At 46.0% G+C, this 25,203-nt stretch overlaps 1 protein-coding gene across 2 annotated transcripts in view; it reads left to right on the top strand.

Annotated features, from left to right (window-relative positions):
• Window positions 1-25,203, top strand: part of KAZN (kazrin, periplakin interacting protein) — a 172,858-nt gene that overhangs the window by 143,348 nt on the left and 4,307 nt on the right. For both annotated transcript variants that reach the window (XM_042479508.1, XM_042479509.1), the window contains 4 exons: window positions 5,977-6,168; window positions 23,267-23,403; window positions 24,542-24,712; window positions 24,815-25,004. In XM_042479508.1, the coding sequence (XP_042335442.1) occupies window positions 5,977-6,168; window positions 23,267-23,403; window positions 24,542-24,712; window positions 24,815-25,004 (690 nt within the window). The remainder of the gene's footprint in view (window positions 1-5,976; window positions 6,169-23,266; window positions 23,404-24,541; window positions 24,713-24,814; window positions 25,005-25,203) is intronic.

Here is a 25,203-nt window from a genome sequence, read left to right as displayed (position 1 = left end):
ATAGATAGATAGATAGATAGATAGATAGATAGATAGATAGATAGATAGATAGATAGATGTCAGTTTATGACTCATTGAAATTAGAGTTGACTTGATGTTGACTAACATTGACTGAACTGTAATAGATAGATAATAAGAGAGAGAGAGACAGACAGACAGACAGACAGACAGACAGATGTCAGTTGATCACATAGGAATCAGAGTTGACTGGATACATTGACTGGCTGAGATAGATAGATAGATAGATAGATAGATAGATAGATAGATAGTCGACTAATATTGTCTGAACTGTAATGGATGGATGGATGGATGTCAACTTACCACTCATTGAATCATGGCATCCGAGTTCACTGATGCTTCCTAGTCCTTCCTAATGCATAGGTGAGGGTCTCTTTTCTTGTCATTTGAACCCATTGGTTCTCATTCTAGTCCGCTTCCATCATTTACATGACATCCTTTCAGATATTTAAAGATGGCCATCATGTCACCTCTCAGTAGTCCAAAACATTTAGTCCTTTTCCAGTTGTCACTATGCTGTCTGGGAGAGATGGAGCCCAGAGCGCTACCGATTTCCTGGCTTTGGGTTTAGTGTAAGAAACAGGTGGCAAGTTGGGCAGAACATGCCCTCTGGGTTGGCGAAACAGGAGCACAACGACAAAACAAGGAAGCCCAACCGACTCTGGAACCCGTGACTTGTCTTTCCGGCTCATGAGCTCAGCCTCGACTAAAAGGTTAATTGTCAGAAAACAGCTCCAGGTCATTTTTTGCAATGCTTGGAAGGAGGAAAATAACAACTGGGGTAGTGATGCAGGTGGCAAAACCACCTGCAAAGGTTGGCAATTAGGGGCAAGACTTTGTCGGTGAAGGAGACTAGGATGGGCATTTGGGGCAGGAGAAGGATTTGGGGAGATCCAGCGTGGCCTAATAATATAATGTATATTAGGGCACGGGGACCAGTGGTCAACACTGGGGTCACCCTTTGGGTGATCTTGAGCAAGTTACACTCTCTCAGCCCCAGAGGAAGCCATTGGCAAAACTCCTCTGAAGAAATCTGGCCACAAAAACCCCAGGATGGGTTATAGGATCAGTGTGGCATAGTGACTTTGGAGACCAGGGTTCGATTCCCAGCTCATCCATGGCATCCATTGGGTGGCCCTGAGCAAGTCACACTCTCTCAGCCTCAGAGGAAGGCCATGGCAAACCCCTTCTGAAGAAATGGCCGAGAAAGCCCTGTGATAGGTTTGCTATAGGGTCACCATAAGTCGGAAACTACTGCGAAGTCCATTTGCTCCCTTCCCAGCTGTCTTTCCTCTACGTTTCTATCATTCCATGATGGGTTTGCTCCCATAAACAGCTTTGTTTTAAAGAGTTTTAAACTTTAAATTTTAATAATGCAATGTTTTTAATTGTTCGAATTGTTTAATTGTTGTTTTAAACTTGTATTTTGCACATTGCTAGTGTTTTAACTTGGGACTGTTTTAGATTTGTAAGCCGCCTCTTGAGTCCCTGGGAGGAAGGCGGGATATAAGTAAACATAATAATAATCATAATCATAACAATAATAATAATAATACAGTTTACGATGCCCTTTCCATTTAGGGTCCCCAAAACGTGGGGGCAAAATGGGTAAATGTGGTACAGAGCCAGGCGGCAGCAGCCAACAAATAATGTTCACCTTAGGGTTGCCATAAGTCAGAAATGACTTCAAGGTGCAAGATACACGGAGACGCAGTTGTGAAAACGCTTGGATGTTTGGGCTGCATAGTTTTGCCCCACACGCACACATGCACAAGCAGGCCCGCTTTGCGCACGCATGCCCCCTCCGGCGCATGCTTCCTTGCTCTGGGTGGGCAGTTTTGCAAGTGACGTCCTTTGCTTGGGAATTCTTGTATAGCCCAAGCGTGGGAAAATTGCAAACCGCTTTGCCTCCTCCTCCTCCTCCTCCTCCTCCTCCTCCTCCTCTTCTTCCCTCTGTGACTTGGCACTTGCCCAGGGATCAGCTTCCAGATGAGAGCTTCAGTTCCAACGTGTTTGGATTCGAACACGGGGGCTGGAGGGCGTTTGCTGTTGGTGAGCTTCCCTCTGAACAAAAAGACCGACAGAATATATATATATGTATATGGAAAGATGTATAAAAACAGAGCCAGAAAGAAAAGTGGGGGGACGTGAACATTGCATTTGGGGGTGCTGATCTCTGCATCCGAGCATTTTAGCATTCCCCAGACTGAGCCATTTCTGGGGTTTTTTGGCACGGCTGAATGGTGTCATTTGTTGGCAAAAGCCCTGCAACAGTTTTTTTGGATTTCGTTCAAGGCTCTCCATTACCCAAGTTCCCTCTGTCCCAAAGCGCCAACGTTCCCTTTTATTGCAGGGTGTTGTGGGGGGAGGCCATTTGCAAAATGTGCACCAGGCTTCATAAGCGAAGCATTTGAAGAATGTGCAAAGGGAGGGAAGTGAGTGCGGTTTGGCGCAGCTGGGAGCAGAGAGGAGCACATAATGCAGAGATTCATTGCTTGTGCATGGATGAAACTAGAACCGCAGTGTTGTGGTCCCCAAAGTGAAGCATGGGACTGTGTTTGCCCATCGTGCAACATGCATTTGAGGCTGTTGGTTTGGATCCGGGATGTGGAGTCAGTACGCTAAAACTTTGACCCTAACTCTTTCGTAAATAGCAAACATATATTAATCAGTAATAACTAATTTTGGTGTGTGCCGACTTATTGCAGTTTCTGACATATTGCAGCCCTATGGCGAAGCTATCACAGGGTTTCTGAGAACATGCAACTCCCCTAAGGTCACCCAGTGGGTTTCCATCCTGGGATTTGTAGTGTGTGGTGCTAAAAAGAGTGAGTGTCACAGCAACTTATGTTAGAATGTTTGCTGGATTGGGAACTCCAACATATCGTGAAACAATGACGTCCGCCTGTTGAAAGCGCTTGGGTAACCGGCGCATAGCTTGTGGCTTACCCTGAGCCACAAAGAATCCCATCTGAAAGATGCAGCTTCAGGCAAAGCGAGTCCTTAGCAGAGCAGAGATGCCTGTCTCTAGGCCAGCTTTCCCCTATCTCCCTGCAAACTTTCCTCTGGCTCTCTGCAAAACTCTTCCCATTTCTAGGCCGGCTTTCCCCTATTGTTCTGCCATCTTGTCCCTATCTCCTTGCAGTCTCTTCCCTATCTGCCTGCAATCTTTTCCCCTTTTCTAAGCCATCTTCCTGCAATCTCCCTGCAATCTTTTTCCTATCGCCCTGCAATCTTCCCTCTATCTCTTTGCAATTTACCCTTATTTCTAGTCCCATCTTTCCTCTATCTGCAACCTTTTCCCTATTGCTCCGCAATCTTTTCCCTATCTCTCTGCGTTCTTTTCCCCATTTCTAAGCCATTTCCCCTTAATCTCTCTGCAATCTTATCCCTATATTTAGGCCATCTTTCCCCTATCTCCCTGAAAATTTTACCCTATCTCTAAGACATCTTTCCCCTATCTCTCTGCAATCTATTCCCCATTTCTAAGCTTGCCCAGGTCCTCTATTTATGGGATGATTTTAAATCAAATCTGGATGAATGTCGGCTTAGTGGTTTAGTGGCAGGGGTGAGACTAGGTGACCCTTGGAGGTCCCTTCCACCGGAGTCAATGGTTCCCAACTTCATGGGCACCCGTCTTTGTTTCTCCTTGAGCCACAATCTCTTCCCCGGAGACGTTTCATCCTCTGGCGATTGGCATTAAAAAATACTAGGTACATTTTCAGTGCTTTGCCTTGGAGGGAAGGGGCTTAAGAGGAGGGAGGACTGTTTTTCTTTCCTTGCAACGTACCTGTTCATCATAGCTTAGCTTGGAGTGTTTTCCCTCCTCGCCGTAATTAGATGGTGGCGAGATTAAAAGATCTGCTTTCGTTCGATGCTCCTGGAAGGCATTGAAGGGGGAGAGAAGGATTAAAGTTTTCATTTCCGTCTCACTTTTGGTTATTAACTTTCCAGGGTCCCAAGAGGTTGAGTGCCGAGTTGTTAAGCGGCAGCAGGAGATTTTGGGCTGGCGCTTCAGGCCAGTTTAATCGGGCTATAAATCCCATGGACTTAGTACAAGGGCCGGGCACACGGGGATTTGAAATGGCGGGATCGTGACGGGCGCGATCAGCGATGCCACATTCCTGAGCCAGTTGTATGTTATGCCAGATCTTGGACGTGGCGCAGGATGTCATGAGCGCGTGGAAATGCCGTATCGCGAGGAATGCGTTATCACAAGGAATGCCATATCGCAAGTAAAAGACTCATTTTCTAGGGAGCAGATGTGAAACGTTCTCTCGCTGCCCCCGATTCTTGGAATCGCCTCTCCGTAAACTTGCTGACGGCTCCTCCTCTCGCCGTTTTTGTAATCCAGTTTGGAAACTTGTATTGTTTCCTAAAACTTTTGGACCCTCAGTTCAGTGCTTTATAGTTTTACTACAATTGATGATCCATTTTATTCTGTATTTCATGTTCGTGTGTAGGGGTGGCTTTTTTTGCCGTTGTATTTTTGCAACGTTGCATTATTTTTTTGCAATGCATTTTGCATTATTGTATTTTACCATTGCATTTTTACTATTGTATTTTAGTCTGGGTCAACAACAACAAACCAAAAACTTGAGTCTTGTCTTCTAGTCTTGTATTTCAGTATTTTACATTATTGAAGTAGTTCTGAATGTGTTCTTCCGTCATAAAGTGCCATGTACACAGATGACACTGTATACATAAACGACAATAATAGTAATGATAATAACTAAATTATGTTTCAAAAGTGCCATGACTTTCAGATGTTGTTTTGCAACATCTGTTTTGTTTGAGTTCCCCAAAGCCCCAGGTATCCAGTTCTGGATTTGGGGGCACAGTAGCTGAAAACATCTGGAAGACCATCTGACTGGTTTTAGATTAAGATATTTTCCAAGACTTCATCCACATTGTAGAAATAATTCAGTTTGACACCACTTTATCTGCCATGGCTCAGTGCTATGATATTCTGGGAACTGTAGTTTGGTGGAGCACCAAACCTTGGCCTTGCTTGGTAGCATGAGGCCAATGTGGAAATAAAAGGAACCTGCCCATTTCCCAACAACCCTGGCCCATAAGTGTTGGGGTGTTTTGTGTTACTTTGCGATGATTGTCGTTCTGCATGATATAAAAAGAACTCAGTATCTCAGCTGACAATCGAGAGAATTGTTTCCTGAACAAATCTTGGCTCAAACTTGCGGCTTGGATCGGTTGCTGGAGCTTGCCCAGTGGGTTGTGGGTCAGAAGGAGTGTCAATGTAGGCTTTGCTTTGTCTTCCTTTGAAAACAAGGCTGGACCCAATTGGTATTAGTTTCTCATGTGTTGAAAGGCACGTCCACATTCCCATGCCTTGTTAAACATAGTGGGCCCTCCACGTTTGCTGGGCTTGGGGGCACAGGACCCCCATGAAAGTGGGAAAACAGCAAATAAAAAACCACTAGAGAACACCTTTCTGGCACAACTCCAGTGCAACTCTGTGTTCAACATCTGCCAGAGGTTGACCATAGAGTCGTGTCAGAAGACCTATAGATCCCTTGAGAATCAGCTAAGACAGTGGTTTCCAAGCTTTGGGTCTTCAGCTCCCCGGCCAATGTGGCCAACTTGAGCTTTGGACCACGACTCTGGAGATGGGGATTTGATTCTTTGCCCTGCCATGGAAACTTATTGGGTGACGTTGGGCAAGTCACACACTCTCAGTCTCCCCAAAAACCAATGGGTTACCATAAGTCCAAAACGACTTGAAGGCACACCACAATAAACAATGGAGGTGTTTAGTTTTCCTGGTAAGTTAAACGCCATTCCGTTTAGATCTTCCTTTCCAATCTGAGGAAATTTTGAGGACTTCCAAGCTGTCCTCTTGCTGATGGAGGGCATTCCTTAGACTCGACTGGCCCCTTGGTTCCTGGGTTGCCAAGGGCTAGCCATTCATTCTCTCATGTGTTTCCTCTCTCTCCTCAGTGCTCCTCCGAGAAGAAGTCTCCCAGCTCCAGGAGGAGGTCCACTTGCTCCGACAGATGAAGGAGATGCTCACAAAAGACCTGGAGGAGACACACGGCGGCAAGTCGACGGAGATCCTCTCAGCCACCGAGCTCAAGGTCCAGTTGGCCCAGAAGGAGCAGGAACTAGCGAGAGCCAAAGAAGCCCTCCAAGGTAAGTGCAAATAGTCTGTGCAACACTTAACATGCAATACAACCCTCACATCCACAGAATACTTTCCTGGACTTACCATGGAAACAGTGAAATGAAGGTCCTTGGGTGACAGTTGACCATAGAGTTGCACTGGAGGACTTAGAGATTCCTAAAGGTAATACCTCTCTAGGTATGTTGGGCTATAAATCCCAGAATCCCCTGACTCACATAGTTGCTGAGGATGCTGGGAACCGTAAAAGCAACTCTTCCAACGCTCCAGAAAGGACAGGATTGTCTCTGCTGCAGAGCTAAAACTTCAGCAGGGATGTGATGCTTTGTAGCTGCCCCAAAGTGACAGTCCGGATTGTCCCCATCGATCTGAATTACCTGCGCAAGAAAGGGACTCACAGCAGTACATGCTGTCACTGCGCGGACTCTAAATATAGACTCAAAACCCCCAGTGAACCACATGTAGGCTTTGCTCGGCCTGGTACCGTTTCCCAGAGATTGCTCATAGATGCCGTCAAAAGAATTTTGACTCGTCTGCTGCAAACGCAAAGCGTGTTTAACAAGCGGGCAGAAAGCAAGACGGGAAGGGAAAACAGATTGCCATCTGCGGCTATGGGGACAGCTTCCAAGGTTGTGGCACCAGATGTGACACCAGATCTCTGCGGGGAAACTTGGAAAAGCTCCTTCTGGGGAGACAGCAGTTGCCAGAAGAGCCCAAGTGGCCACTGGTCATCCTCACTGGGCATGCAGGGACGTTCCAAAAAGAAGAAGCCATTGGCGGCTGGTGGTTCCCATGGCAGTGGAATGGTGAGTCCGTTCCAGGTTTCAGTCCGATCTAGAGCCTGGATTTGTCTTCTGCACAGAAAGCACCACTTTGCAAAGCAAACGGCATTGATTTCTCCCAAAGACCCCGGCTTGAATCCTCTGGGATAGTCCTCACTTGAGGTTATTGAATGGCGAATCAACATGGAGGTACAGATTGAATCTCTTTTATCGCAAATGCTTGGAACCAGAAGTGTTTGGGGTTGGGGATTTTTTCAGGTTATGGAATATTTGCCTATGCAACATCAGATATCTTGAAGAGGAGGCCCAAGTCCAAATCTGAAATTCATTTATGGTCCATATGCACCTAATGCACGCAGCCTAAAGGTAGTTTTATATATAATCTTTTTAACAACTGTGTTGCAAAGTTGCAAAAGCAGAGTTGTCCCATCAGCGCCATTGTGCATGCCGGTGTGCATGGCACATAGGTGCTTGAGGCACATGGATGTACATCATGTGTTGGTGAGCATTGCACATGGATGTTCATGAATACTGAATTGCACATTGGGTTACTTCCCTGGGCTGTGGGCAATTGCACTTCAACGCATGGGTTGCATGGCCCAATGAACACATAACCTTATGAGCAGAGGTTTATGGTAGAAAACCGATGTGGGATTTCCCTGTTCAAACGTTTAGGTTCAGCATTGGTCAACATCAAGGGCTTCTGATAATGGCTTTTCTTGAAGACTCCTGTACTTTGCTGCCTTGGATGTAGATGATTATATATATATATATGCTGAAATGTTACTTTTTCCTTGAGCTCCTTAAACTGCAGCGATCTGCTGAAGAGGCGATTACATGTACGGCAGCCTGAATGCAAAACAGGGATTAATCGCCAGAGCCTCTGCGATACATAAAAACACATTTCTGGCGAGGGGTTTTTGATGGCTCATTTACTGTAATGCAAATAATATGATAAGCTTCCCTGCTCACTCTCCTGATTCTTGCTGGGATGGCGGAGTTGCGATGCGGGGGCGGGCATCTTATAACAGGAGGAAATAGTACAAATTGGAGGGAAATTGTCTGTTTTTAGAATAATAGAATCACAGTCTGTTGGCAAATTTCAGCAAAAATAGGCTCATTCCATCCATGGTTGGATGGTGGGCCGACGTCAGACAAATGCCATTGGTTCATACTCTACTCTAGTTGAGACAAACAGCAGGATTTAAGCCAAAGTCTTGTTCTTCGATGGTCTTAGGCAGTGATGGTGAATCTTTTCGAGGCCGAGTGCCCAAACTGCAACCCAAAACCCACTTATTTATTGCAAAGTGCCATGTCCTGGCTTTCTAATAACAAACTCTGGCAAACTCTGTGCTGATGGCACATGTGCGGCGACAGCACATGTGCCCACAGAGAAGGCTCTCTGGGTGCCACCTCTGGCACGCATGCCATAGGTTCGCCATCACTGGTCTAGAGGGTAGTGGTTTGCAAACTTTGGTGCTCCAGATGTATTGAACTTCAATTCCCAGGATTCCTGACCATCAGCCATGCCAGCTGGGGCACCTGGGAATTGAAATCCAAAATATCTGATGGAAGTTTTGAGGTCTAGCAGATCTAAGTTAGAGGAGATGAGATATCTTCTTTAGGGTCTATACTCCATGGACTATGTTATGCATCGGTGACTATAATCTACCAAGTAGTTTTACCTATTTAGCTACATGTTGGTTTATTCATAGGATTATAGAGTTGGAAGGGAACCTAGGATCCCTCTAATCCAGCCCATTCCCATGAAGGAATATGCAACTGAAACACTCCCCAAAGATGGCCATCCAACCTCTGCTTCCTGTTGTTCTTGCATGCCTTCAAGTTGTATCCAACGTATGCATCCTAAGCCAGAATTTGATGCCCAGCTTGGCCATGAAACTTACTGGGTGACCTTTGGCAAGTCACACTCTCTCAGCCTCAGGGGAAGGCCCTGGCAAGCCTCCTCTGAGCAAATCTTGCTGAGAAATCCCAGTAATATATTTGCCTTAGGGTCACCATAAGTTGGAAATGACTTGAAGGCATACAGCACACACAAGTATTGGGAGACGTGGCCTGTAGATAGCCTGCATCTTGGGCGGGATACAGACTGCCCAAAAAGGGCGGTCTGCTGGCGCCTGGAGTTCCACCACAGCCGCCAAACCATGAGGCTTCCCGCCAGCGGAAAAAGAACCCGCAAAAAGCGGGTTCTTTTTGTGTCGTGCTTGTGACGCCCAAGTGCGCAAATAGCACACTCATGATGTCATAAGTGTGATGCGACGTGCGGACGCTATGCGTCAGTCACATCGTAATGGCGACGCCCATGTAGACAGGGCGCCGCCATTTTGACGCCACCAGTATGTACTAGGGTTAGGGAGCATGTGCACGGTGCCTCTCCCTAACATTAGTGACGACGATGCCACGCCACATTTGGCCGGTCTGTACCGGGCCTTAGCCATATAGAAATATCTGTGTTGCAGTCCCATGTTTGGAATTCACCCGATCTTAGACAGTTTGAGAGAAGATGTGAAGCTGATTTCTTTTATTCGTTGATTTGATTTGCATCCCTCCTTGCTCCCGATGAAATTAAAAGAGAGAGGGGAAAATAAAGCCGCGGTAAAAACGTACAGAAGGTTGCGGTATCGAAACACGACAAAGCAAACTATAATGCGAGATTCCTGTCGAATGAAAGGAGAGCCATTTAAAAATGCGGGTTTTTTAGAAAGCACAGCAGCAATTCTGAAAAGTCGGTTGGTTTGTTTTGGGAAAAGCCCGTCTGTGAGCCTGGTTGGAGTTGTTCTGCCTTCTGTTAAAGTGGCTGCTGATCATTTTATTATGCTTTTCTTCTTTTCTCTTGGATTAGTTAATGCATTTTTGTTTTGCTATTAATCTTGTGCTCTGCCGAAAATTTGTTGAGTTGATTATCAACTGGACTTCTCTTCCTTGCTATTGAACAAACTGTGGTGAATGGGTTGTCTAAGGCAACGGCAACAACAGTTATCGCAGTTGTCTGGATATTACCGATCCCCTTCTGCCATGCAGGAATACACCATCAAAACACTCTTGACAGATACCCCCAAAAATATATATTGTGAGATTTGTCCTCCCAGCAGGACTATTTACCTCCCTTTGGCTGCCCAAAGGAACAAAATGGCACCCAACAAAATGGCATTCAACACCTACCTGTCAAATCTTTCTTCAGTGTGAATAATGGGACACAGACCCAATGAGTGGGAAGGTGTCGCCCAGTGATGCCCACACTCAAGTTCTCCAGGTGTTTTGGACTTCTGTACCCAGAAGCATCAGTCATCTTGGCCAATGGTCTGGGATTCTGGGAGCTGTAGTCCGAAACGCCTGGAAGATCAGAGTTTGAGAATCACTGATGGGCACCATGTGGACCTGACTCTCTTTTTGTGCCTCTTGGTGCTCCCCAAAATTGGGGTCCCAGTCCTTCCAATTCTTCACTGTTGATTTAAAAGTATAATTTTTAATTGTGTTGATTATGTCACAACTATTATTGTTACATTCAGTTATGTACAGGAATTATGAATTACGAGTAGCATGAGTGCAAAAATACCATTCTTAAGGATTCTGTATGGCAGTGATTCCCAAAGTTTGGTCCTCCATGTGTTACAGACTTCAGCTCCCAGCAGCCCCAACCAGCTTGGTGAACTGTCAGGAATTCTGGGAGATGAAGTCCAAAACATGTGGCGGACTAGAGTTTGGGAACCACTGCTGACTGGTATGCTATGGGAGGAGATCAATGGTGGGGTGACACTGTGATGTATGGCACCGGGTGATGCCAACCCCATTGATGCCATTGATCCCTAGGCCAAGTATTTTATACAAACATGTTCTAGTTGGCATTGCAGGAGTGTCCCAGTTCTTTATGGTCTTGCTAATTAGGAAAAAAGAGGCTGCATTTCTATGGGTTACCAGCTCCTGAATGGCATTCATTGCCAGGCTTCTGTTGCTACAAGCCTGGAGGAATCTGCATACAAATGAGCTTTTGCTCAGAGGTTTTTGGTATTCAAGAGAAGGGTTTCTTTTCTTTCTTTTTTTTTTTTTTTTCCTTCTTAGGGAGGAAAAGGGAGAGGATAGGGAAAGGTCTGCTTTTCTAAGGTTCCAGGCTTAATGGGAGAATGCAAAGTCAGGGGCTTGAATTTAAGTTAAATATACTCAGGGGTGCATCTAAGTTTCTCTTCATGTTGGAAGCATAGTTGGGGGTCACATCTCCTGCTCTGAGATTGTAACTTCAGCAGAAGCGCAGCTACAAATGGACAGAAAGGGATGGACTATTAGACGGTAGGGGCATCCTGATGCCATCCACCTCACCGGCCCTGATGGACAACATGGTGGCAATAGTGGGCCACATTTGGAAGGAATAACTGAACGTCTTCCTCTATATTGCTACATCCCTGAGTTCAACCAAGGACCTCAGTGGGCAATGAAGGCCTCAAAGGATCATAGAGCTGGAAGGGAACTCCAAGGGTTATTTAGTCCAGTGATGCCTAAACTCTGGTCTTCTAGGTGTTTTGGACATCGGCTCCCAGAAGCCTCGGTCATCTTGGCCGACGATCTGGGATTCTGGGAGTTGAAATCAAAACACATGGAAGGCCAGAATTTGGGTCTCAAACTGGGTGATTTCAACAGCGTGTTCTGGACCATCGCTGCAGGAACAGAATTGCCACGGAGTGCGCAAATGCGGTCAGCTCACCGTAGGCATGGACTTTGTATACCAGGATCCACAGCTTGAAAATGTCCCAAAGATATGCACAGTCCAAAAAAGTAAGCCTTGGCGTTGCCATTTTGTATATGGCTCACTGTTTTGCTAGGCCATTGTCTATAGCGGGACTCGAGCATCCACGGATTTTGGTATCCACGGCGGATCCTGGAACCAAACCCTAGTGGATACCAAGGGCCCACTATAATGCAAGATTTGTAGCCTCCGTTGTAAACATCCTGGCTAAAGTTAAGAGATTGCGCGCACACACACACACATATACACCTTATGCAGTCTTTGCCAAGCAAGCTCTAAATTGCTAAGCAGGTATCGGTGGCAGGCTGTTTAACCGTCCTGTGAAGTGGATAATTTAAAGGGCACCGTTGCAAATTTGTTTAGGGTGCGCAAGCCCACCCTCCCTCTCCCTTCTCTTGCACAAACAGCTCTTTTGACTCCTTCCCGACAAATCTGAGCCTCGATTAATAAATATGCATAAGGAATTTGTTCTCAGCGGCGCTCTTGGGTGGAAGCGTTTCCGCATGAAGGCACCAAACATTGCCGCCAATGAGTTGCGATGCCCAGGCAAATGCGATGCATCACAAGACTGTTCCTAGGTCGTGCGTGCGCTCAGTGCATGCTCAGAGAGACAATGTGGTGGTGTTCGCACTCTCTCATACCAAACTGGGAGCTTTCCTCCACAAAGCTGGGGAAAAGTTCATTTTTTTCTGCAAAAATCCAGTTGTTGGCCCATTAGAGTTGCCCTGGTTAGGTAGGTAGGTAGGTAGGCAGACAGACAGACAGACAGACAGACAGACAGACCGACCGACCGACCGACCGACCGGATTCTATGAATATCGCGGGTAGGAGGGACTGGAAAGAACATATCGGAAAAGCATGACTTACTTAAATGTTGAAAGTTTTTTATGAAATGATAGAAAATTAGTTAAGATATGATAGGATAAGTGTTGTTGTGTAATCCTGGGGTTCGTAGTTTCGTGAGTTATTTCGCCTTCTCTGTCTCGATGCTATGGGATTCTGGGATTTGTCGTTTCGTGAAATATTTCATCTTCTCTGGAGTTTATCACACGAAGGAGATTGGGAGTTTATCCCATGAATGTCCTGAAGAAATCACGTCATTACGTGAAACAGTTTCACACAATGTCGCACAATACCCGCCTTAAAGTGGCCACAAAGAAGCATTAATGCACACCTTTTTACTTTCGGGGTTTCAGCGACAATGCATTTCCGATATCGCTTTATTTGCACAATTGCGTGTGGTAATCCTTCGTGCAATTACTTGCCACTTTGACTTTATTTGCGGGATGCTTTCAATGTGCTTTAATCTCTCTTTAATGCCAAAATTAGTCCCAGTGTGATAAACTCCTCTGTCTAGGACTCCATGTGTTGGAGCCATGGCAGTTAAAGCAATGCCGAACTGCATTCTATCTGCAATGTGCATAAACCATGCATCCCTCTGGATGTTCTTGGATTGCAACTCCCTGCATTTTCCACCCTTGGTGAGGCTGCTGGGATTTGCAGTCCAACAACCTTGAGAGGGCCATGCAATTCTCAGTCATGTATTAGACTCCTCTTCCGGAGCTGAGTAGATGGAAAAATGGTTGTTTACATAGGGAAGAAGTAATGTAAGGCCTTTGTATAGAACACTCTGCAAAGCATCGCCACCATGCCTCGCTAATCAGGCGCATTTGTCACAAGCACAGAAACAACGCAAACGCCTTTTCCCCGCCTTCCTGGATTCCTCTTTTCATTTTTCATCTCCGTCACCAGTACTCCGCTGTCCTCCCTTTCTTCCCCTCCCCAGACCCACCAAGTTGGGCTTCGGTATTAAATTAGCTAATTTAAAATCAGGTGTTTAAATTACGGAGACCGGCCGTGCATCATTGCGACGCGACGCAACGTTCTTTTTCTCGCAAGGATTACCTCCAGGTAGCTGAAAACAACGCTGGAACAAAACCCCATTATAGGACGGGAGCTGACAGTCCTCATTTGAATGTGAATTAACCCCGAAGGGCAGGGCAACAGGAAAATTAAATGTTTCGGCTGTTTTCTTTCCCTAAAGATAGTCCCCTATTTTATTTAGTCATCCCTTTCCCCCAAATTATCCCTGGCCTATTTTGCGTTGTGCATAGAGCTTTTTAAAAATGATGTCGGAGAATTACGGATCCAGGTTTGCCAAGGACGGTCTCAAGCCCAAAGGGACTTAATTCTGACAAAGGATGCATATGAGTAGCTATTTTCACAGCTAAATCCAGTCTTTGGGTTCATGCATATGTGTTTTTCCCACATGTGTGTGTTGTGCACCTTCAAGTCATTTCCAACTTATTGCAACCTGAGATTTCTTCAGAGGGGTTTTTCTTTTGCCATCCCTGAGGCTGAGAGAGTATGACTTGCCCAAGAGTGGGGTTTTGTGGCTGAGCCGGGAATCGAATCCTGGTCTCCATGCCCATTTACAAAGGAAGGTAGTTGGCGTGTTTAAGACCAAAATACCCTATCCTATCTGATCTTGGAAGCTAAGCAGGATCATCCCTGGTTAGTACTTGAATGAGAGGCCCCCAATGAAACAGGCGCTCCAGGCTTTATTTCAGTGGAAGCAACTTGCAAAACCACCTCTGAGTATTCCTTGCTTAAGAAAACCCTAAAAAATCCATGGGATCACCATACGTTGATAGGTGACTTGGAGGCACATACATATATTCACATGCACACACAACTAAATACCCTCAAGGCACCAGATCCTCTCCGATCTTGCACACTAAACAGGGTCAGCTGAGGTTAGTACTTGGATGAGAAACCACTAACAAATCCCCGATGCTGTAGGCCAGCGAAAAGCCTCGGCCATCTTGGCTATTGATCTAGGATTCTAAGAAGTCAAATCCAAAGCACCTGGAGGGCCAGATTTTGGGAATCACGGCTGTAGGCTCTGTTTCGGAGGAAGCAACTTGCAAAACCATCTCTGAGGATTCCTTGCCAAAGGAGATCCTATGAAAGTCAGGGTCGACAGGCAACTCGACATTCAAAAACACACACAATCTGGAGCCTGCCTAGGTTTTAAGATCTTGGGAGGAGGAGAGAGGTCCTTTTTCTGCAGCGGAGATGCTCACAGAAAGGATGAGGAATATGAGGCAATTGCTTCTCGATCGGCATTGGAGTGGATCCCTATTGATCCCAGCGGCTGCTTATTGAGAAGTGTGGTTTTTGTGGGGTTCACACCAGAATTCACTATGTAGCAATGTCATTGTGGTGCTACATAGTACATCTATCTCTTCTGGCAGGCAGTTTTTAATCATGAATTTTATATTTAATTGTTGTCCTACATATTGTAATATAACTATTGCATAGAGAAGCAGCTTAATATGTGTATTTTTATGTAATGATTGTGTTTTAACTACAGCAGGTCCTTGTTATCCGCTGGGTTTGGTTCCAGGATCCCCCGGGGAGACCAAACTCCACAGAGGCTCAAGTCCCATTAAATACAATGGCAAAGCAAAGATGGTGTCCCTTATATAAAATAGAAAATCAAGGTTTACTCGTTGGAATTATACTAGTTGGATGCTTGAATCCATGGATAAAAAATACAGTGCGCCTGTGTCATACGTGAACGCACCATACGCGGCTTTCAGCATATGCTGAAAGCTGCAAGGGAGCCAGTGGGGGCGCAAGGGGTGGCATGTCCCATTAAGACTAATGGGGTGTGCACTCATGGAGTATGTGTGCCACCGTGCCGCCGCGCCATGCACAAGCCCCATTATTTTCAATGGGGCTCGAGCATACATGTTTTTTTAACGTGGGGGGGGGGGGGGCAACAGCACTATATCAACCTCTTCTGATGGCATTTTCTGGGCACAGCAAGGATTGCCCAGACATGACACATGGGTGGAACAATATGCCCTCTTGTGCCATCTCTGCTTTTTTGACCATCTTGGACTTTTTTTGTTAGCACCGGAATAAAGACCGAAGCCTTCTTCCGCATGGATGAATTCTCTCCGATGAGTCCATTTCTACCTTTGCTTTCCTGCAATCAGTTGGACGTTTGGACATGCCTAATAACAGTGACATCTTACAAGCCATTAGCCGGCTGATGTTTAAACGGTGATTGTAGTTTGGGGCTTTGACATTTCTGATGCCATTTTAATCCTTCTTAATGGTACTCTTGCCAAGTGCAGAGTTCTCACCTTACTATTACCTTGTCCTTCTCTACCTCTGAAGAAACCTCCATGCTATGGTGACTAATAATAATAATAATAATAATAATAATAATAATAATAATAATAATAGCAGCAGCAGCTGCCTTGACATTTAATAATAAGGAGTATTATTCTTTCCGGCACTTGTCCTTCTTGATACTGGATATATTTCCATCAGGGTTTAACAGCGAATGCTCCAATTTAATCGCCAGCAAAAGGCAGGTAGGCTGCTGACCGATTGCAGGTTGCAGTTTCTTCCCTCGAATTGCTAAAGAATGCCTTTGTGACAAATGGAGGCACAGAGCAACGCCTTTGGAAAGTGGACATGTCAGAAGTTGAGTCCTTCAGCTTGGATGCCGTGGTTAGATTTGTTGGGCATAGCTTTGTATTTCTTGCTCGCCATGGGTTATAGAGTACTGTTGCCGAATGCTGGGATGTGTTGTGGTGTGTTCATTGCTAAGCCGGTTGCAGAGATCCAAGGTATTGAGAACGGATGCAGTGAAAGCCGAGGGAGAAAAAAGGAGGGAGAAAAGGGGAATTGGGTTCATGAGGAATAGGAATGTAACCCACTCGACATCTGAAAGGATGCAAAGTTCAACTAGGCTTTGCTAGCTGTTTAATCCAAACAACGCTGTTGTGGGGAAACATCGCGAGTTTCCAAACATTTTGCAAAAAAGCTTGGCGTTTCTGAACTTATTTGTTTCTCTACATGAAAGGGCATGGTTGTGTGATGGTGGCGGTGGTGATGGTGTTTGTTGTTTTGGACCCCATTGCAAATGGGCATTGAAGGACAATTCAGCAATTGTTAGACCCAAAGAAAATTGTGGGTTCCTCAATGTGCCTTAATGTGGACACTATGTGCCCGCTTTGGCCCAAGCCATCCAAGGCCTTCGTTCCGTACCAAACCATCGGAGACTCTTTGGCGATGCAAATCACTTGAAAAATTAAATACTGATGTGCTTTTGCGCTTTTATTCCTTTTTAAGCAAGATGGGGAATGAAGCTCCTGGTTGCTTGCACCACCCATTATGTCCACTCCTCTTCCTTCCCTCCTTCTTCCTCCTTCCTTCCTCCTTCCTTCCCACTTGTCCTTTCCTCTCTTCCTTTCTGATATTCTCTCTGTTGCATTCCCTCTTCAAGAGGTCGGATCGAAATAGACCCGATTTCGGCAGAGGCACGGATTCCAGAGCCGCATGGTTTCTGTGGAACCGTGGCTCCAATTCCCCCATTCTTTCTCCGGGGCAGCTGCTAACACACACAAGACATTGCTGGTGGTTGCAAAATAAATACCACACACACACACACACACACACTTATTTTGTGTGTTTGTCACTATTTTAAACCAACATAGATGTAGTGGGATAGAGTCAAATGTTGCCACTTCTTGCAAGCAAGAGTTATATACTGTTGGGATGGCCATCTTCACCGGAAGGTCTTCTCTGAGGCTGAAAGAGTGTGACTTGCCCAGAATCCGTGGGTTTAATGGCTGAGCCAGGATTTCAAACCCTGGTTCTCAGGCCCACGCTCAAACCACTATGCCACACTAGCTCTATATTCCAGTGAAGAGACTTGCCAAGAAAACCTTGTGAGAGGTCATCATAAGTCAGGAAAAAACGGCTTGAAAGCCACAACAACAAACATAATACTTCACACTTGGGGTTGAAATTTGAGCCGAAACCAATATTATGTTGTTGTTGTTGTGTTGTTGTTGTGTGCTTTCAAGCCATTTCTGACTCTATGACGACCCTCTCACAAGGTTTTCCTGGCAAATCTCTTCAGCGGAAGGTTCCTTCTCTGAGGCTGAGAGAGTGTGACTTGCCCAGGATCGCGGTTTCATGCTGTGATGAGACTTGAATCCTGGTCTCAGGCCATGCTCAAACACTATGCCACACTAGTCTATATTATATTATACTGGGAATATCAAAGCAGTATAGACTCTTGGATCAGTGGGCTGTGCTCATGTGTTGAATCTCATTTCAGTAGGTCTAATACCAGTTGGGCATAATGCAACCTGTCTTCTGGATGCTGCATCTAAACCTTGCATGGGGGGGGGGGCCTCTGAAAATACCCCAACAGTCCCCCATGCCAAAAAAACCATTTTTGGCAAAAACCCCCCCCCCATTTTTGGACAATTTTCTGCAAAAAACCACACAGAAAGCTCCCCAACGTGTGAAAAACACAGTGAGAGAACGTCCATTTGGTTCCACCAAGCACTGAAACCTCACTTCTCCTCTGCAGGCCCTTCTCAAAATGGCGACCAAGAAGGGATGCTGCGTGTGCTGTCGCCATTTTGAGAGGGTCCACAGAGGAAAACAGAGCATTGGGGCTTGTTGCGGGGTGCTAAAGATCCAGACCTTTGTTGTTTTGGGTTCCTGGCACACAGCATGAAGAGCATTGATCCTTTCAGTCTCCATCGCAGATGCAAACAAAGCTTGGCAACGGTGGGACCGTCGTGTCGATGGGTTTTCTTGGCACCGCTGGAAATTCTCATATACTCTTTAAGCACCTTCTTTAGTTTCCTACATCCAGAGAGATGGAGGAGGGAAAAAATTCACATCCTAGCTAAGTCGTCTCACTTGAAACGCGGTGGATCTCTGCACACACCAGATATTTTGCTTTATGGAAACTGACAAGGGACCTAATTAAATGGTGCCGGATTCGGCAGCGAAGCCAGTTTTGTGCATTTAACAAGCCCCGGCCAAAGAGACGGACCAGAGCATCACAGCGGGGGCTCACCTCGGACAGTGACTCCCGCGTCTCCATTTTGCCGCAGAAATCGCGAAGGTTTCGGGGTGGGAACGCATTTGCGACCTCGCCCCCCCCATCAAAGTCTGGGAGAAGAAAAGAGAAGCGACGCCTGGGAAAGTTGGTCCAGATTGCCTGTTGTCATGGAGATGGGATGATATATAGATATAGATATATTCTCGACTGTTTTTGCAAGCAAACATTGCCGGCGGGTCTGCATTTCCGCTCTCAAAGAAATCATTTTTTAAAACAGGAGAAAGGAAGAGAAACTGAATGATGCAAGATGATGCGAGGGGAATAAAATAAATAGATGCGACTTGACTTTGTCAGCTTTGCAGAAGCAGGGATTTCTGGTTGCAAAAATGGAGGGTGCTCCTGAGCAAGAAATGTGTCAGGAAGAGCAACAGAGGTTGGCGATCATAAAGGCATGGAAACTTAAGAGGTGGAAGGGATCCCCCAAAGGCCATGCAGCCCAACCCTCCGCCAGGCGGGAATGCATAGTCAAAGCATCCCTGAATGATGGCCATTCAGCCTGTGTTTAGAGAAGAGCCCACCATTTTCAGAAGTATAATCTTAGAATTGGAAGGGACCACAAGGGACCCCATTCTGCCATGCAGGAATACACAACGCCAGCACTCCTGACAGATGTCCATCCAACCTTTGTTTCAAGAACCACCACCGAAGGAGAGTCTCCCATCCTTAGAATCATAGAGTTGGAAGAGACCCCCAAGGGCCATTCAGTACAACCCCCTTCTGCCATGCAGGAAATCTCAATCAAAGCATCTCTGACAGATGGACATCCAATCTCTGCTTAAAGACCTCCAAGGAAGGAGACTCCACCACAATCTCCGAGGAAGGAGTGTGTTCCACTGTCAAACAGCCCTTACTCTCAGGAAGTTCCTTCTAATGCTGAGCTGGAATCTCTTTTCCTGGAGCTTGCATCCATTGCTCCATTGTGTCCTAGTCTCTGGAGCAGCAGAAAACAAGCTTGCTCCCTCCTCAACATGACATCCCTTCAAGTATTTAAACAGGGCTCTCATGTCACCTCTTAGCCTTCTCTTCTCCAGGCTAAACATCCCCAGATCCCTAAGTCTCTCCTCATAGGGCTTCATGGTTTTCAGACCCTTCACTATTTTGGTCACCCTCCTTTGGACACATGGCTCCAGTTTCTCAATGTCCCTTTTGAATTGTGGTGCCCAGAACTGTGGTGGGCAGTCCATTCCCCTCCTGAACAGCTCTTATACTCAAGAGCATTTTGAAATGCAATGCTCTAGGAAGACAAGCCTCCATAGCTAAACCAAACAAGGAAGGACCAAAACTACGGGAAGCTCCACCGTTTCAGGTCAGCTAAAATAGGAGTAGTTTGCTGTGGGTTTTTTGGGCTGTGTGGCCATGTTCTAGAAGAGTTTATCCCTGATGTTTCGCCAGCATCTGTGGCTGGCATCTTCAGAGAATGCTGGCATGGAAATGAGTGAGGTACAGTGGTACCTCGGGATACGAAATACCCAGGTTACGAAATTTTCGGGATACGAAAAAATCCCGTAAGAAATAATTGTTCCGGGTTACGAATGTTTTTTCGGGTTACGAAAAAACTTTTGGTGCTTTTCGGCGCTATTTTACACGGAATCGCGGCTTTTCCCCATTAGCGCCTATGGCATTTCGCTTACGAAGGCTTTTCGGGTTACGAAAGCGGCCGCGGAACGAATTACTTTCGTAACCCGAGGCACCACTGTGTATATATATATATATATATATATATATATATATATATATACACACACATACACACACACACACCGTGGGACCCTGGGTTGGGAGGAATGATTTCCATGTCTGTCTATGTAATATCATTGCACCCTGAGGCCTTGCCATTCAACAACAGAACAATACACAGATTAATATGGAAATCACTGTGTGTGTGTATAATACACACACACACACACACACCACTCTCTTCCATGCCAGCGTCCTCTGAAGGTGCCGGCCACAGATGCTGGCGAAACGTCAGGTATAAACTCTTGTAGAACATGGACACATAGCCCCGAAAATCCCACAAAGTATGGATGCCAGCCATGAAAGCCTTTGACTTCACAGTTCTAGGAGTATCCCTCACTGACGAAAGCTTGTCTTTTGTAAATCTACTGCGTCTTTAGCAAAGCAGCAGCGCTTTGCCAGGTTGCATCTTCCAGCCACTTGAAGGGGATTGTTGGCATTTGCTGGTAAACGTCTGTGCTTTACGCATACATCTCTTGATGGTGCAGGGTGTCCCTACGGGTGCATCCACACTGCAGAATTAAAGCAGTTTGAGACCACTTTAGCTGCCATGGCTCTATCCAATTGAATCCTGGGATTTGTCGTTTGGGGGAGGAATTCAGTTTGGCTTGTTGGAGAACTCTGATGCCTCACCAAAGGACAGGTTCAATAAGACAGAGTCGTGGCAGTTAAAGTAGTCTCAAATAGCTTTAAATCTGCAGTGTGGATGCATCCTACCACACAGTTGCGGTAGCAAGCAAACAGTAAGTCCATCCATATCATAATCCCTTGGGATAAATAGCTCTCAAAGCCGCTTTAGGAAATGTGCTGTTTATTCCATGGAGCTCATCAATAATATAGTGTCAGGTGGAGACTTTACGTGATTTGCCTTTCGATCTGAGATCTCCCAGGAACATTTCGTTTGCCGGCAGTTTGCTCTCTGTAGGGAAAGCACCTTGGCTTAAGATGGGATTTTTCCAAAAACGAACATGGAAAATGAAAAACGGGCGCATGCATAGCATAGCAATGGCACACCTGGCACGGAAAGGAATTGGAAGAAGCAAGTAACTCTGCCTTGGAAAGCAAGGAAGGAACTGGTTGATTTGGAAGGCAAGGAAATACAAAGTGAAGGGCTTCCTCTGCTGGCAACCAAGAGAAAGACAACATTAATCCCAATGAGAACCAACCAGGAGTTGGTGAAGATGGCATCATATGCTTTCGAGGGCAAAATCAGGGCAAATAAGAAATCTGCTTCCCCAATGAAATTTCCCACCAACATTTCCAGCATTGCAGAGATTGAGTCACTGAAAATGGTTCTTGCCTAGGACTTTTCTACTAGCTGTGTTTCCATTCCCTTAGTATCTTCAGTTGCCCCTTTTCTTTGGGTGCCCACAATGCATTTCTAAAAGCTCAGGTGAAGTCTGAAGTTAACTGCATTGCTAGTAATTGGGCCAAGAGTAAAAGTAGTTTGTACTCAATAAAGCAGTGAGGACAAGAGTGGGCAGGATCCCACACACATTCTGGTTTTCGTCTGCAAAATGTCAGGAGGTTACACACTTTAATTTGTTGCTTCTCTTCTGCACCTCTGCCAAAAAGAGCTCTGCACACAGACAGACACCCACTCATGCCTCCACCCTTCTGGCTTGCCCTTGCTTCATGCATTTGAGATCTCCAGCAAATCTCGGACCAAATGCCCTGCATCCTCCGCGCCAGGTCAAAATGCCAAGTTCGACTCGAGGGGAGCGCTCCTCTTAAGCTGCCGTGTGCCGTGGGATTTCTGGAAGGCATGCAATTATTGGAAGGAAGAGGAGACTGGGTTGCAACACGCTGGTTTTAGAAAATAAGTGGATGCGGAGGTGCAGAGAGCTGGCGAAGGATGGAGAAAACCTGCAGGGGGTGGATCATCTTTATAAACCATGCCCATATTTTAACAGCTAGAGCTCAGATAGTTCCTTTCCCCCCCCCCTTCCTTTATTTTTTCTTCTTCTCCTTTCTACTCCGCGTCTCTCGCTTCTGCTCAGCTCTGGTTGAGTGCATCTCCACTTTGGAAATAACGCAGTTGGACACCACTTTTCGGCACCATGGTGCAATCCTGGGATGCGTTGTTTTGCAAAACAGGGGGCTGGTGCCTCACAAAGCTGCAAATCCCAGGGTTCTTTAGGACGGAGCCATGTCAGTCAAAGAGGAGTCACACTGCAATGGAGATCAGTGGTTCCCAGACTTTGGTCCTCCAGATGTTTTGGACTTCAGGTCCCAGAATGCGTGACCATTGGCCACTCTGGCTGGGGCTTCTGGGAGTTGAAGTCCACAACACCTGGAGGACCAGAGTTTGGGAATCACTGGTGTAGGTGCATTCGCCAGTTGTACCTACTTCATACCACTTTGATATCCGTGGCTTCACAGAAGCAGCATTTCCCAATGCTGAGTCTTGGCCAGAAATGCATACACACCTTGTGAAGTCAAACTACTAATCCCAGGATTTGATAGCATTGAGAGCTGAACATTAAAGCAGTGTCAAACTGCTTTATTTCTACAGTGTAGCAGCAGAATAATGCAAAATAATGCATCACCACTATTAGAAAGAAATAATGCAAAATAATGCACTGGCGCTGTTACAAAGAAAGCCCTGTTATGTGTGCCCACCAACCTCACTTGGCAAAGTGTAGGGACACACAACATGGTCTTCATATACAACACACAGGTTGGTATCAAAGCCTCAGGTTATGAAACCTATTTATACAGTTGTGGGATAGGATGCAATAGGCTCCGGAAATGTGCCAAGTGGGATCTTCTTTGCAAAAATGCAATTGAAAAATTGATAATTTGGGGGTTAGTCTGATTTCCTTCTGTCTCTCCAGCAGTTGAATAGTTTTCACCCAACTCTGTCCTTTTCTTCCTTCCAGCCATGAAAGCCGACCGGAAACGTTTGAAGGGGGAGAAGACGGACTTGGTGAGCCAAATGCAGCAGCTCTATGCCACTCTGGAAAGCCGGGAAGAGCAACTGCGGGACTTCATCCGGAACTACGAACAACACAGAAAAGTAAGGACAGAGGCCAGGATTGGCAGTTGGATTGCTTTATTACTATATTTATATCCCAACTTATATCTAAAGAGAGCGAGTGTGGTGGGCCAGGACTATAGAAGACCGGAGAGGCATCTAACTTGTTTGATACCATTTTAGCTGCCATGGCTCCATCCTACAGAATCCTGGGATTTGTCATTTTATGAGGCACCAGCGTTCTTTGACAGAGGAGTCTAAAGACCTTGTAAAACTACAAATCCCAGGACTGCATAGGATGGAGCTACAGCACTTCATGTCAAACTGTATTATTTCTATAGTGTAGATGCACTCCAGGATTTGAATCCCTGTGCAGCCTTGGAAACAAACTACTATTTGTGAAGTCGAAGGCTTTCATGGCCAGCATCCATAGTTTTTTGTGGGTTTTTCCACTATGTGGCCATGTTCTATAAGATCTCTGAAGATGCCAGCCACAGATGCTGGTGAATGGTCAGGAATAAGCTCTTAAGGAACATGGCCACATAGCCCGAAAAACCCACAAAAAACTATAAACTCCTATTTGACTTTGGTCAAGTCACACATTCTCGGCCTCAGCTGAAGGCAGGCATCCTCTGAATAAAACCCTGTAAGATACAGAGTGCTTTACGGATTGGACTATGACCAGGGTTTGAATCCCAACTCAGCCATGGAAAACCACTGTTTCCATGCCCTTGGCAAGTCACACTCTCTCAGACTCAGAGGAAGGCAATGGTGACCCTGATCAGAAACAGACTTAAAAAATCTGAACGAGAGTCTCCATAAGTCAGATCTAAACTGAAGGCACATAACAACAACCATTTTGACTGTCTTGGTTCTCACATCCTTTCCAAAATGCAATCAGATTGAGCCATGACAGTTATAGGGATATCAATGCGTTATAACTAGTGCAAAAATGCTCTACAAACCATAAGATCCCAATGGACAATCTTGTGGGCAATTTGTGACAATAAAGGTGGTATTAAAGTGCTGTGGGAGCATAGTGTGGATGCATTCAAACAAGCAACATATTATTCAGTGGTGATAATATGTGTAGGGATATTAGACATACTATAAGTGCAGATTTTGGATCTTGTCCCCTGCTTTTCTGTTGCCCCCTGACCCTTTTTTGGCCAACCAACAGGAGAGCGAAGATGTCGTCAAAGCGCTTGCGAAAGAGAAAGACCTCCTGGAGCGAGAAAAGTGGGAGCTGCGCCGGCAAGCCAAAGAGGCCACGGACCACGCCAGTGCCCTCCGTTCCCAGCTGGACCTGAAGGACAACCGGATGAAGGAGCTGGAAGCCGAGCTAGCCATGGTGAGCCTTCCCCAATACCTCTGCCTTTGGGGTCCCTATAATATTAGGCACCAGAGTGGGACACATCACCCTCTCTTGCATTTTTCCATGTTGTCCATCTAGGCGAAGCAGTCCTTAGCGACCCTGACCAAGGACGTCCCCAAGCGGCACTCGCTAGCCATGCCCGGCGAAACGGTGCTCAACGGCAACCAAGAATGGGTTATGCAAGCCGACCTCCCTCTTACGGCTGCCATCCGGCAGAGCCAACAGACGCTCTATCATGGCCACCCGCAGCACACGGTGGACCGGCAAGGTGAGTCCCCATAGGTCCCCCTAAGTCATTGTATCATCATCATCATCACTCACTTTCCCCAAAACTGGGATTCAGGGCGGCTTACGTTATTTTAAAGAAAACACTACAATTAAAAGCATGCAAGAATGGTACATTAAAACAGAATTAAATTATTACAGCATTAAAACAAATTACACATTGTTGTTGTTGTTGTTGTTAT

The sequence above is a fragment of the Sceloporus undulatus genome, chromosome 7, assembly GCF_019175285.1.
Source record: "Sceloporus undulatus isolate JIND9_A2432 ecotype Alabama chromosome 7, SceUnd_v1.1, whole genome shotgun sequence".
Lineage (NCBI taxonomy): Eukaryota > Metazoa > Chordata > Lepidosauria > Squamata > Phrynosomatidae > Sceloporus > Sceloporus undulatus.
Note: the sequence above shows the minus strand (reverse complement) of the source record. Positions and strands in the feature narration are given on the sequence as shown.